This window comes from Centroberyx affinis, unplaced genomic scaffold (genome assembly GCF_046629955.1).
Source record: "Centroberyx affinis isolate AG114_WGS23_722 - 3 ecotype Tasmania unplaced genomic scaffold, CSIRO-AGI_Caff_v1 ptg002965l_1, whole genome shotgun sequence".
Lineage (NCBI taxonomy): Eukaryota > Metazoa > Chordata > Actinopteri > Beryciformes > Berycidae > Centroberyx > Centroberyx affinis.
This window is the reverse complement of record NW_027281077.1, coordinates 347,915-359,485: the sequence shown is the minus strand read 5'-3', so window position 1 is coordinate 359,485 and position 11,571 is coordinate 347,915. Positions and strand designations below refer to the sequence as shown.

Below are 11,571 nucleotides of genomic sequence, written 5' to 3'. Positions count from 1 at the left end.
CGGCAAATCTCTGTTTTTTGGAAAGACCTGAAGAAGAGAATGAGACAGAAACAACACATTAGAGATCTACAACAATCAATAAGTTGTAGGAACGGGTAAATATAAGTGTCTATAGCAAGTTTGACTTAAGGTCACATTTAAGTAGGTCTATCTTTATGCAACTGGCCCCAGGCTTTGAAATTGCGTCACAAATCTCCTAGCAACCAAGTCTGGCACCATCATGGATGGTCCAGAACTGGAGCAACTGGACAACCAGGCTAGACAAAGAGAGATATTTGAAAATATGTAGCTGTGGTGTGGGTATAGGTCAATTCAGTAATGGTAGAAGTAGAGGTGAATGGTCTGAAAAGCTAATTTGTTTCTAAATTTAGGTTACAGTGACACAGTAAACTGTCTTGTCTTTCTAAAAGCTTAGTCTTAGCAAAGAAGTATTAATGTTAACATGAGACTATAGTAGCCACAATCTTCAGCTTCTACTGGATGTGTTAGCGTTGAGTGAAAGCAACTAAAGGATTTGGAGGTTGACTTGACTTTTTCCCACCTACCTAAAATTATTGTAACTAAGTTTGCAAGCCAATGGAGCTGAAACCCTACTGTTTCTGTTAGGATTCTTCTTCTTTTTCTGCCCTAAAATGATCTGTACCTCAGAAACAGTGAATCCTAGAGAAACCAATTTGGTGGATGCTCTAAGTGGACAGGTAGCGTGGATTTGCAGATAGATCTACATCTCTGTTCATGCTATAGAACTTCCTTAATCATATATTTTTTTATATGTGGAAAGATGTGCAGTGTTTATTGCTTATTTTGGTCTTGGTCTCGAATATGACTTGATTTGTTATGGTCTCAGTCTGGACCGGGTCTTTACCTACTTCAGTCCTGGTTTTAACTTGAACTTAAGGTCTTGTATTTGACTTGGACTCGACTATGGTGGTCTTGACTGCGCCTCTGATGCTGAGTGAGGGCAGAGTGTCTAAACAGTGTCACCAACCAAACACTGTAATGACAAGCTGTCATTTGGATGTTCAGTTTGTCTGCATATAGTCCGCTGTGAGTTGCAGAAAGAAAAATCAAAGATACCTTATGTAACAAAATTGTAGAACATTTTATTTCATTCACAGTACTTCAACACACATAATTGATCTTTCCCTGTGTTTTCAAGAACTTAAGACCACAAATGAATTCAACATAAGGCAAATGTGCATGTCAAATTTTCTGGGTCAGTCAGATGAGAAAAGAGGAGTACAATCACTACAGCTGTGTGCATAAAACACCTGCACACACAGCAAAAGTAATAATTCACTTTGGACGACCAAGGTCTCACATCCATGTTATCCGCTCTTCGCTGCTTAATGTCAAAATATTAGCTTTTCATTTGTAAGACATTGGACTTCTTAATATTATGGCACAACTTGTCTATGCACACCGACTAATTAACCATTCAGAAGTCGGTTAAAGCATATCTCAAACTGGTACTGCATATGAAGCATAAGTATTCCACATTTTTACACAATCACTCAAAGAGCACATGTCACTGTTGCACCAAAATAATACAGAGAACATCTAGCATAGTCTTCATCATCCATTATTAAGTGTTTCCCAAATTTTAGGATTAATTGCCAACACAAAGGATAGGATTGTGCCATTTCTTCAGCAACAATAACCTGAAAAACACCTTCCACAAAATTGACACAGGGGAAACATTAGACCGTACACGTCATGTTCAAGTTACTAAAATGCATACAGTAAAACTAAAAAAACAAAACAAAAAAAACCTGATAATGCACAATAACAGTGTAATAATACATAAGTGTTTACAAATACTGACACACTGAATCCAAGGGATTTTTGTTCTACAGGGACAAACACTCCTGTGACAAGTCAGGTTCCAGTTAGATCACGTTCTTGAGGTAATCACTTCAGGGATAAAGAGACAGTAAAGTGTTCACTTTATTGGGAAAAGTTCCCTAGTATTCATAGTTATGATCTTCAAACAAGAAACCTATGCTGCACAATGGACTTATGTTTTTAAATTCAACTGGCTTCAACTGGTTAGATCTCTATAGTACAAAATAAGGGGGTTAGGGGTGGGATTTCACATGAAACAATATGAACACTACATCTCTTATTATTACTGTATGCTGACACTCACACGCACACTTATTTTGGCGAGTCATATTTCCACGTGTACAGCACAATAAACCACGAAACGACGTTCAAATGTAGGCGTATTACAGAGAGATACTGTGGCTTACATTCACATGGTTTCTCTGAATGGGAGTGTATGGTTCCTGTGCTCCACAGATGGGACGGGTCAGGTGGGGAACTACAGGCAAAATGGAGGCACATTCCTCTCCTGAGGCAGAGGGTAAGGGAGGACTTCTTACGACAGACTCTGGCACCTCTTCAGCAGAGAATCCGGGGGCCTGGGGTAGTAGCCCGTGGTGCAAGGCTTGTCGGGAGAAAACCTGGGGAACTTGTAGTCCAGAGGGAGATCTGCAGAGGGGAGAGTGGAATCAATCAGGAAAGTCAGCTGCAAGTTATCCGGTACATGTGCAGACCGCCTCTAAGTTTAATGCACTGCTGAACAAAAACTGCAAAACTGTTTTGAATGTGTTCGTGTATACAGCAAATTTACAAATGCAATTATTCATTATTCAGTTGAAGACTGAAATACAAACTTTCTTCTAAACAGCAGGGAGTGAGCACTCTTACCAACATTAGATCTTTTTCCTCTCTCGTCCCTATGATATCTTTTGGTATAAAGCATCACTGACCGGCCAGGTTGGTAAACATGAGCGTGATGTGTGCAGTTTACTGACATTACGTTACACAATTTCTAGGTATTTAAGTCCTTAAATTTTTACAAACAGATATCTCTTGCTGCCATTTGGAGCTGCCAACTTGTGGTTACGTGCCGGTTGAAAAAAAAATCACTTCCAACATTTTTATCCTCTTCAGTAAAGAAAACAAACGCATGCAGAGGGGGTACAAGTAGAATCATCCTTTTTGCAAAGGGTTTTATGGGTAATGAGGTTTTAATTTTGAGAAACACTAGCACTAACAACACCACTGGCGTGAGATAGATGCTGCCAGTCATCACGACCATGGTCTCATTTGTTTACGGTAATTACTTAAGGTATCACAATTAATTTGACAATGATATATTGATGTTTAAAAATGCCACACATAGCACCTTTAATTCTGAGTAGGGATTGCAATGCCACGTCCCGAGTCACAACCATCCCTCTCACTTTTTTTTTTTACATCTCTGCCAAACCAAACCTTCCAAAAAAGAAGAAATGGAGTACAAAGAAACAAATTGTTTTAATAAGGAAGAAGAAACAGCACTTTTCAGTTAAATGGCGCATGAGATTGGCACCATTTTCCCTGTAAGTGTTTTGTAGCAGTGGTGGTCTGGGGTTTTTTGACTTTGGTTCCACATCTGTCTCTGGTCCAGTCCCTGTTTTGGTGCTAATGCATGTTTCTGTTAAAATAGTCTGGCACCAAGGACGCTTCATGTGGGAAGAGAGATTTTTCACTGGTGAATAGTCAAGTTCCGATTGGTTCCCGCATCTTGATTCGATCCTGATCCTGTTTTTCCCTGTACTTGATTAGTCACATTCTGTGTGCCATGTGGGAACCAATACACTGGGTGCCACCATGGACTGTGACTGGTTGAAGAAATACAAATGTGCTTTATGTTTTTTTGTTTTTGTTTTTTTGTTTCCACCATTTCTCGCACTTTGACTATGACTTCACCCAGACCTTTCTGCTATACTGTCACAATGCTAATATTAAGTAAGTAGAAAGTGTATTTAATATTTTCTCAAGCAGTAGTGGTATTTTCCTTGCTGTGTTGGCCCACCACTGCTGAATGAATGTAAGGGAAACACTAGTTGGCTGTTATCCACTACAAATATTAAAATCATAGACTGGAAACCATTTGAACTTTGCCTTTGGAGGCACTCGAGACGTTTTTTCCCCCCATCTCTGTCCAACCTTTGCAGATCCATTACAGTGTCTGCAATTTTGTCCAACTTGCATGTGTGCCCAATGTCCTTTCCCACGTACCTGCTATGTGCTCAACACTAGGGATGGCCATGGTGCTGTATTTGTGAATGCTGTGGCAACACCAGGTCAGCTTCTGGCTCTCCTCGTCCCCTCCTCCACTTTTGTGTACGTCAACAAAGTAGGAGCCCCACTGCTTGGACACAGCAGAGGGTGTCTTCATGCCCTGGTCCTGTTGGAGGAGTCGACACACAAAAACAGACTGTGTAATAACTATGGGTTAGAGATTCATTTTCAGGCAAGTGCAGACCTGATAAGAGGAGGTGGGAATTCTACCATGAACACAACTCACAGGGGAAGTATGGGGCGACGTCCAACTGGCTTTAACCCAAAAAGCTTTGAGAGTTATTTTCAGAAGTGCAATCAATGATATTTCCAAGAAATCCCTGACCCCATTACTCAACATCATTACACAACATCATTACTGCTACGTCGATATATATTTTATAGATAGAAAGTAATGAGCTGATAACATCTTGAAAACAGGATGTGGTGTTTTAAAACAAAGGATGTGATAAGCTACAAAACAAGCGAGCTGAAAGATAAATGCATTTATTGTGCAATGCCTGCCAATATCACCGTAAAATGTTAAAATAAAAAATAAACTTAATGAATAAATACAGTATATTTAAAAGCTGATGAAAAGGTGATGTGAAGGTTCTTACTTAACTGCTCTTAAGTTTGTAACTGACTACTCTTTGGGAGTTTTTCGACAACACATTTTGCACATTTTTCTTTGCACTCAGTTTTTATTTATTTTATTTTACTTTATATACTTGATTATGGTTTAGTTTGTTATGCATCAAACTCAGGGAGCTGCGATTGCAATTCCGTTGTACTTGTACAATGACAATAAATGAAATCTTGAATTAGGCATCATATTTCTATGGAGATTTGTACAGAATATCGCAGAACATCATGTTCCAAAAGGTATTTGAAAACCTGAACAAAGTAATATTGCCTAAAGTATTTGTGAAGGAGGGGAGAAAATGTACTCTGCACTGTGACTTCATTCACCACAGATGACAGAGATTAACCTTGTTGTCAGGAAACTGACAGATACTGAAGATGCGTTAAGATAAGCATCCTGAAATATCTCTCTGCCTACCTTCACACCATTCATGTTACATACATATTACGTACATTTTGGTAGAAATCCAAAGCACTCTGCAGTATTTTGAGTACATACAGTACTGTGCAACTGTCTTTGGCATATGTCAAAGATATCCATAAAGCGAAGATGCTTTCAAAACTAATGACATGAAAAGTTTCTGAATATCAAAAAATTACAATAATCAGCAGTCTACTTACACACTAATGCAGAAAACAATAAACATCTAAGACTTATAAGAAATGTATATAAAAAATCTAGGGTGCCTAAGACTTTTGCACAGTACTGTATATGGGAACTGAAGCCTGGCAGCATTAGTTTCATACTGAACCACAAGTCATATTAGGTATTTTCAGCATGGAAAGAGGATATAAACTTGAGATAATAAAATAAACAAAAAGGAAGAGCCAGAGGAAGAGGAAGAGCGTAATGAAACTTTCATCCATCTTATTACCATCTAGGTTTCATCTAGGTCAATAGTGTTGTTCTCAATCTTCTAATTTACATACTGTCTACATGTGATTGCTTAGTTTCACATCGGGGATCATGCTATTCTGTTGCCACCCACATTCCCGCCTCTCTTCGCTGTAACTATCCAAAGCAAAAAAAAACTACAACACACTTGGACTGCCAACTCTCCTTTGTGGAAAAAAAGGAGGAATAGTCATGGTCTCGATCTATCTTGCCAACAGATGTGCTGACTCATCTCTTTTTGTCTGTCTGGAGCACAACATCCTGCTTGATATCCTCACAGAGGGGCAACTGTGCAAAACCCAGAGCTTTCAACGGAGCCAGATCTGGGCAGCGCTGGGCAATATTATATCCTTGCTGAGAGCATTTCCTTATCGTTTCCTTCCTGTCTATAGGTCACATGCCCTGACGTGTTGCACACACTGGCTTTCAACACATGTCTAACATAAACCTGTCTCTACATGCCTAATTTTACAGGTTTCTCCATTAGAAGTGAAAGTGTAATGATATGAAACTACCACAGCGTACTTACTAGGTTGTAATTGCCAAAAGCCTTCCCACAATGCTTTCCGGGAGCCAACGCATACACGCGCGCACACATAGTGACGCACAGGCTCATGTATACGCATGCGAAGAATCGCACACACATACATTCAGCAAAGGGTATATGGTGGCAGCAGGCCAAGGGATGGGGAGAGAGGCTTGTAGAGTTGGGGGGGATGGTGGGCGAGTTGCTAAACGGAAACAGCTGCTCCAGTGAACTTACCTCAAACTTTCCCTTTTTCTCCAGCGGCTCCACTTGGGCCTCGTTGGACTTTGCTGCATCGCTCCTCTGGACGCCCTCTCCCTCCATTTCCTCCACAATCATCACGGTCTCCCACTTCCCAAAGCTTGTAGCAGGGAACATGTCCGACCGCATGCTATCCCCGAAATACACTACCTGGAGGGGTATGAGTAAGACATGAGTCAGAGAGCGGCGTGCGTAATCTGAACAGCCACACCATCAATGAGGTTTATCTGTTGGGAGTGACGGACTGTTTTATTTGTGCAGTTAGTGTAAGTGGTGTGATAAAGTTGCCATTTAGCTGAATCCTTCCCTACAGAGCACTCTGCAGTTGTCAAACTCAGTAAAGCTGGCATATGTCTTATGGCCCTCGAGGGTGAACTAGACCAGACACGATGAGTCTGCAAAACTCATCACAGCGTCTTTGACCATCACATCTCTTTTGTCCTCCACGTCTGGAAAGAAAAGCAAGTTGAGACAGGCTTTACTGAGCAGCATTCCAAAACCATTCCAAAACCAACGGCTGCTCCAAGCTTTAAATCCCATTTCAACAACCATTTGTTTCTGTTCCCTTCAAATGAGAGAGAAAATGGATTGAAGAATGGGAAATGTCAGAGATTAAAATGACAAAACACAGAAGTCCGCTGACACAGTGAACACAGGAAAAAGGCTTTCCAGCCTTAAGAGGCTGCAAAAGTAAAAGACCAGAGGACAAGTCACAAGATATATTGCACAATTTAAAATGCAGTTTTAGGGGTTTAGATGCAGTTTTTAGATGCAGAAATGCAGATTTTAGATGCAGAAATGCAGTTTTTAGATGCAGAAATGCAGTTTTTAGATGCAGAAATTGAGATTTTAAGATGCAGAAATTTAGATTTTAGATGCAGAAATGCAGATTTAAGATGCAGAAATGCAGATTTTAGAAACAGAAATGCATCTAGGTATAAAATAATCATCTATTGAAATGCATTGTCATTGCCATTACAACTACTTTTCTGGTGTCTGACATGAAAAAAAAAATGCAGCTTAAAACACATAAACCTCTCTCGCCTCTCTCTCCTAATTATGTAACTTGTGCATAGGTGGGCTGAAGATGATCAGAAGGTGTCTAGCAACATTAACAGCATGGTTATACAAAGAGTCTGATTCTATAAATGCTGCTTATTTTTATTATTAAAAGCTTAGCAGATGAAGACTGTGATATACAGTTGGTTTGACTACTGTTGACTACTGTTGGCATTTTCCAAAAAAAAAAGGGTCTTGAACTATGTATATCTCCAAGATACCTTTCTATACATTGCAAATGGGGATGAAGACATTGTGTGTGCTGAGGTATAACTACATCACACTTCTCCACATGAGGCAGACGGCCATAAAGAGGAGGTGCTGTAAGGCATTCCTGCAGTTGGCTAGGTCACTTCAGTCCCTCCCCCTAACAGACCTTTTGCTGTGTCTATGGCCAGGCCCTCCACACATAAACAAACAGCCTGGGCAGTCGGGGCTGCGAGGTGGGCCTGTGGGGAAGGGCTTCAGGCATCGCATTTCCACCACTTTCCCAGAACTGGCCACAGCTGTACTCGTACCCAAAAAGCACTGCTGCGCACTGCACCTATCATTGTTCAGCGGCCTCTGCTGCCAGAGTCAGGGGATCAGTATGATAAATATTTACAGGGGCCAAGAATTCCAGCACAGAGGCTACATATTACAGAGGAGCTTTCATGGGGATAGACACAGTTTCATTAGCCTGGACCAGACTGAGCTCTGCATGTGGCAAAGCACAATGAAGCGAGTAAGATTACAGGCTGCAGTCAAATTAGCCGGGCCTGGCATTGTTGGGCAGACACTTCTCTGCTCTTCTCATCCCTTCTCCAACAAGTCATTATGTGATCGTGCTCTGTCTCCTCAAAGCAAATGCACACAAGATGACACTGCTCATTGTTTCTAAATGCATGTGTTTTCTTGTTGCCTAAACAAGACATTGCACTGTGCCACTGTGCAGCTTGTGTTGGCTTTGTACAACAAGCCTTTCATGTGATCAGAAGCTTCTTGTTCAGCCTCACAGCTCCTGCCAGTGTTGGCCAACGCAAAGACAATGCAGAAGTTATGGCTGTCTAGCAACGCTGTTAACTAAATAAAAAAAAATCAACTACACTATAACCATAATGCTTTGATATAATACACTGTAGAACCAATGTATTTAGCAATAGATGTTCTATTCCAGATATTTCTGCATTCGTGAACTTAACTTCTCAAACTAAAACTTTACTGACTTTCCTGCTATTGACAACTGGTTTGGTAATTGTAAGAATTATTGATGTGTTGACAGATAAGTGTGATTCTCGCTTCCTTTGACTGCTTGATAAGCTCCTTGAATAATCCTAGCAGTGACTATGCATCTCTTATTTTGTGGTATCTTAAGTACACCAGAAATCATGTCAAAGTAAACAAGTTATTGTATATTCCAAAAAAACTAGTGCAGCTGAAATGTGGATTTTGGTAAAACCATCGACTTTTTGTGGCTCTATCCACCAGTCATGCTCTGCCCAGACAGCTGAACTTCTTGCATGATATAATAGTCCCTGCACTGCCAAAAACATCAAGTCATTGAATCTAATATTTAAATCTTAAGCTCTTCTTTTAAGCAATTAAGAAAAATTGCAAATGGGGTCAGATAATTTCACTTGTTTCCAAAGCAGTTTTACTAGTCTCGAGAATTTGATTGGAACAAATGCCAATATCTTGAATGAGGTTCACTCCACTTTCACTCCAAATCTTAAAACAAGTTCATTTGCATTATAATAAAGTGTATTTATCTCATTACCACATTGGCATCTTTCCTGATTTCACTGGCATAGTGTCTCACTTGTTTTAAGAAATATAGACTCAATATTAAATTAAATACCATGTTAAGATGGACATTTTTTGCAGCGTGTTCCTGGGGATCACCGCCTGTTCATCACTCCATCACTCAGAGCAGCAGTTTAGGCTAAAGCCAGCCCCAGGTAAACAGAGCTGCAGGCATGCAGGGGGACCTTAATGAATCCATTGTGCTCCACACTGTGTGGGGCCTGGGGCACATAGAGAGGAGGGGGCTGATCACACATCTGAAGAGAAAGGCCAGCCAGATAACACTGCAAAAATGTCCATCATTTAGCCTCATTTTCAGTCTTAAAATCGAATTTATCTTAAAACAAGTTAAAATTCTACCAATAGGATGAAATAATTCCACTTGTTATCGATGCAGTTTCACATGTTTTCAGGCATTTTCTAGAGACAGATGTCAATCTTGAAACAAGGCAGAATGAGCCAGATAACCCTACTAGTATCAAGAAAATTCTTGCAACAAAGTGATTTGCATTGGAAACAAGTGAAATTATATCACACCCTTGGCAGATTTTGTACTTGTTTTAAGAAAAGTAAGATTCTAGCACAAAAGCATCCGAAGGAACTTTTGAGAATAACCTTTTGAGAGCAACTCATTTCACTCTCTCTCTCTCTCTCTCTGTAATGTCAGCCAATATAAACCAGTGCAACAGGGAGGACAGAAAAGGCAGAGTGGAAAGAGCTTACTCTATCAAAATGACTGTGACTCTCAGAGGAAGTTCAATATCCTCGGTTGCTTTACATTGGCTTACTAAAAGAATTTCACATTTCAGTCACGAACTGTGATAACACACTGAATTCCACCTCCCGTCATACTAATGAAACATGGCACAAGTATTTTCCCGACCAGCCATATTTGAGCCACTGAATGTGTATGATCATGTCCCGTCACCCCAGCCGTGACCCCAGCTGTTCCAGCACCGTGCTGAGAGGGGATTGTAACCTTCCCTGAAAGCCTCCATTCAGCCACCTGCATTAAGTCCTGTCAGGTGAAAGTGGAGAGAACTCAAAACACAGAGTGCCTCAGGTCACCCGGAGGAGCGCTTAAAGCGGCCGTAAGTGCAGGTTGACACTGCATTCCGCGAGAGCTTTCTCCACGTGGCCGGGGAACAGAGGGGGCATTGAGCCCCGAGTCGGAGCGGGACGGGCGGGTGGAGGGAGAGAGAGAGGAGCTGAGGACGTGGACGATGACGAGCAGCCCTGGGTGGACCCGGGGTGGGCTGAAGCTGCTCTTCCCGTGCCTGAGCATGCTTACTGATAAATGTTTCCTTCCTTTATTCCTTAGTTCCTTGTGAAATAGTACACTGCCCGCATGCTTTAGCGAGTTCTCGGAGATGTAGCTGTTACCAGACGTTACCCGCTCCAAAGTTAGGCAAGACCAGAGTGAAGTAATCACTTTATCAGTGATTAATGTCCCTCAACCATGGTTTTACTGTCAGACATGATGTCTTCTTTTAGGGACGAGAAGAGTGCTCACAGGGGTGAAAACCATTACAAAACAGTAATCACTATTATATTATTTAGTATCACTGTTGAAAACGAGGGAAAGGAATAGATAACATAATTTGCAATGCTATATAGGATGAATAGCTAATTCCATCTTCCAAAGCACTCTTCATAGAAAAGGTTAAAAGCCTTTATTCCTTTATTGTAGAGAGTGATTGGTTGGCCTTCCTCAGGAAGCACAAAGCAACAACCAACAAACTTTGTGCTTCCTGAGGAAGGCCAATGCTGAAATGTGTTGGAAATGTGTTGTTGTAAGTTTTTAATCTGTTCTTTGAACAGGTCAATGAAATAAAGGCTTTATAACCCTGTTTTTCTTTGATGCAGTTCCTTTTTTCATGTTTCATATATTTTTTCTGAATCTATTGTTATAAGCTCATGATTCAACTGGTAGATATTTTATTTGGTTCAAAGCTTAAAACTCTTTAATATCAGGATTTTATGAAATATCTATGGGGAAAATGAATGGGAAATTTACTTTTAGAACCCAGCCTCTGAAAAAGGGGGTGAACACATTTCTAAACTTTTCATGTGGGGAGATTCAGGTCAAAATCGCAGTGACAATGTTTAAATGCATGGAGTAACCAAAAGTGAAAGATGTTAGTAAGAGATTTACATAGTAAACCGTTTGAAAACAGGAGTTAGCCAGCCATCTTAACCCGGTTTCTCGTAATTGGAGTACAAGATTATCCAGGTTATTCTTACCAAGGTATGAAGTATCTGAATTCTGCGTGTATCTACTGTTACTCAC

At 40.6% G+C, this 11,571-nt stretch overlaps 1 protein-coding gene across 1 annotated transcript in view; it reads right to left on the bottom strand.

Annotated features, from left to right (window-relative positions):
• Window positions 1-2,216: 2,216 nt before the first annotated feature.
• Window positions 2,217-11,571, bottom strand: part of LOC139658796 (5'-nucleotidase domain-containing protein 1-like) — a 46,568-nt gene continuing 37,213 nt past the window's right edge. The window contains exons 10-12 of the mRNA XM_071536965.1: window positions 6,417-6,590; window positions 4,072-4,240; window positions 2,217-2,493 (exon numbers count right to left, since the gene is read on the bottom strand). Coding sequence (XP_071393066.1) covers window positions 2,381-2,493; window positions 4,072-4,240; window positions 6,417-6,590 — 456 coding nt within the window. The 3' untranslated portion in view covers window positions 2,217-2,380. The remainder of the gene's footprint in view (window positions 2,494-4,071; window positions 4,241-6,416; window positions 6,591-11,571) is intronic.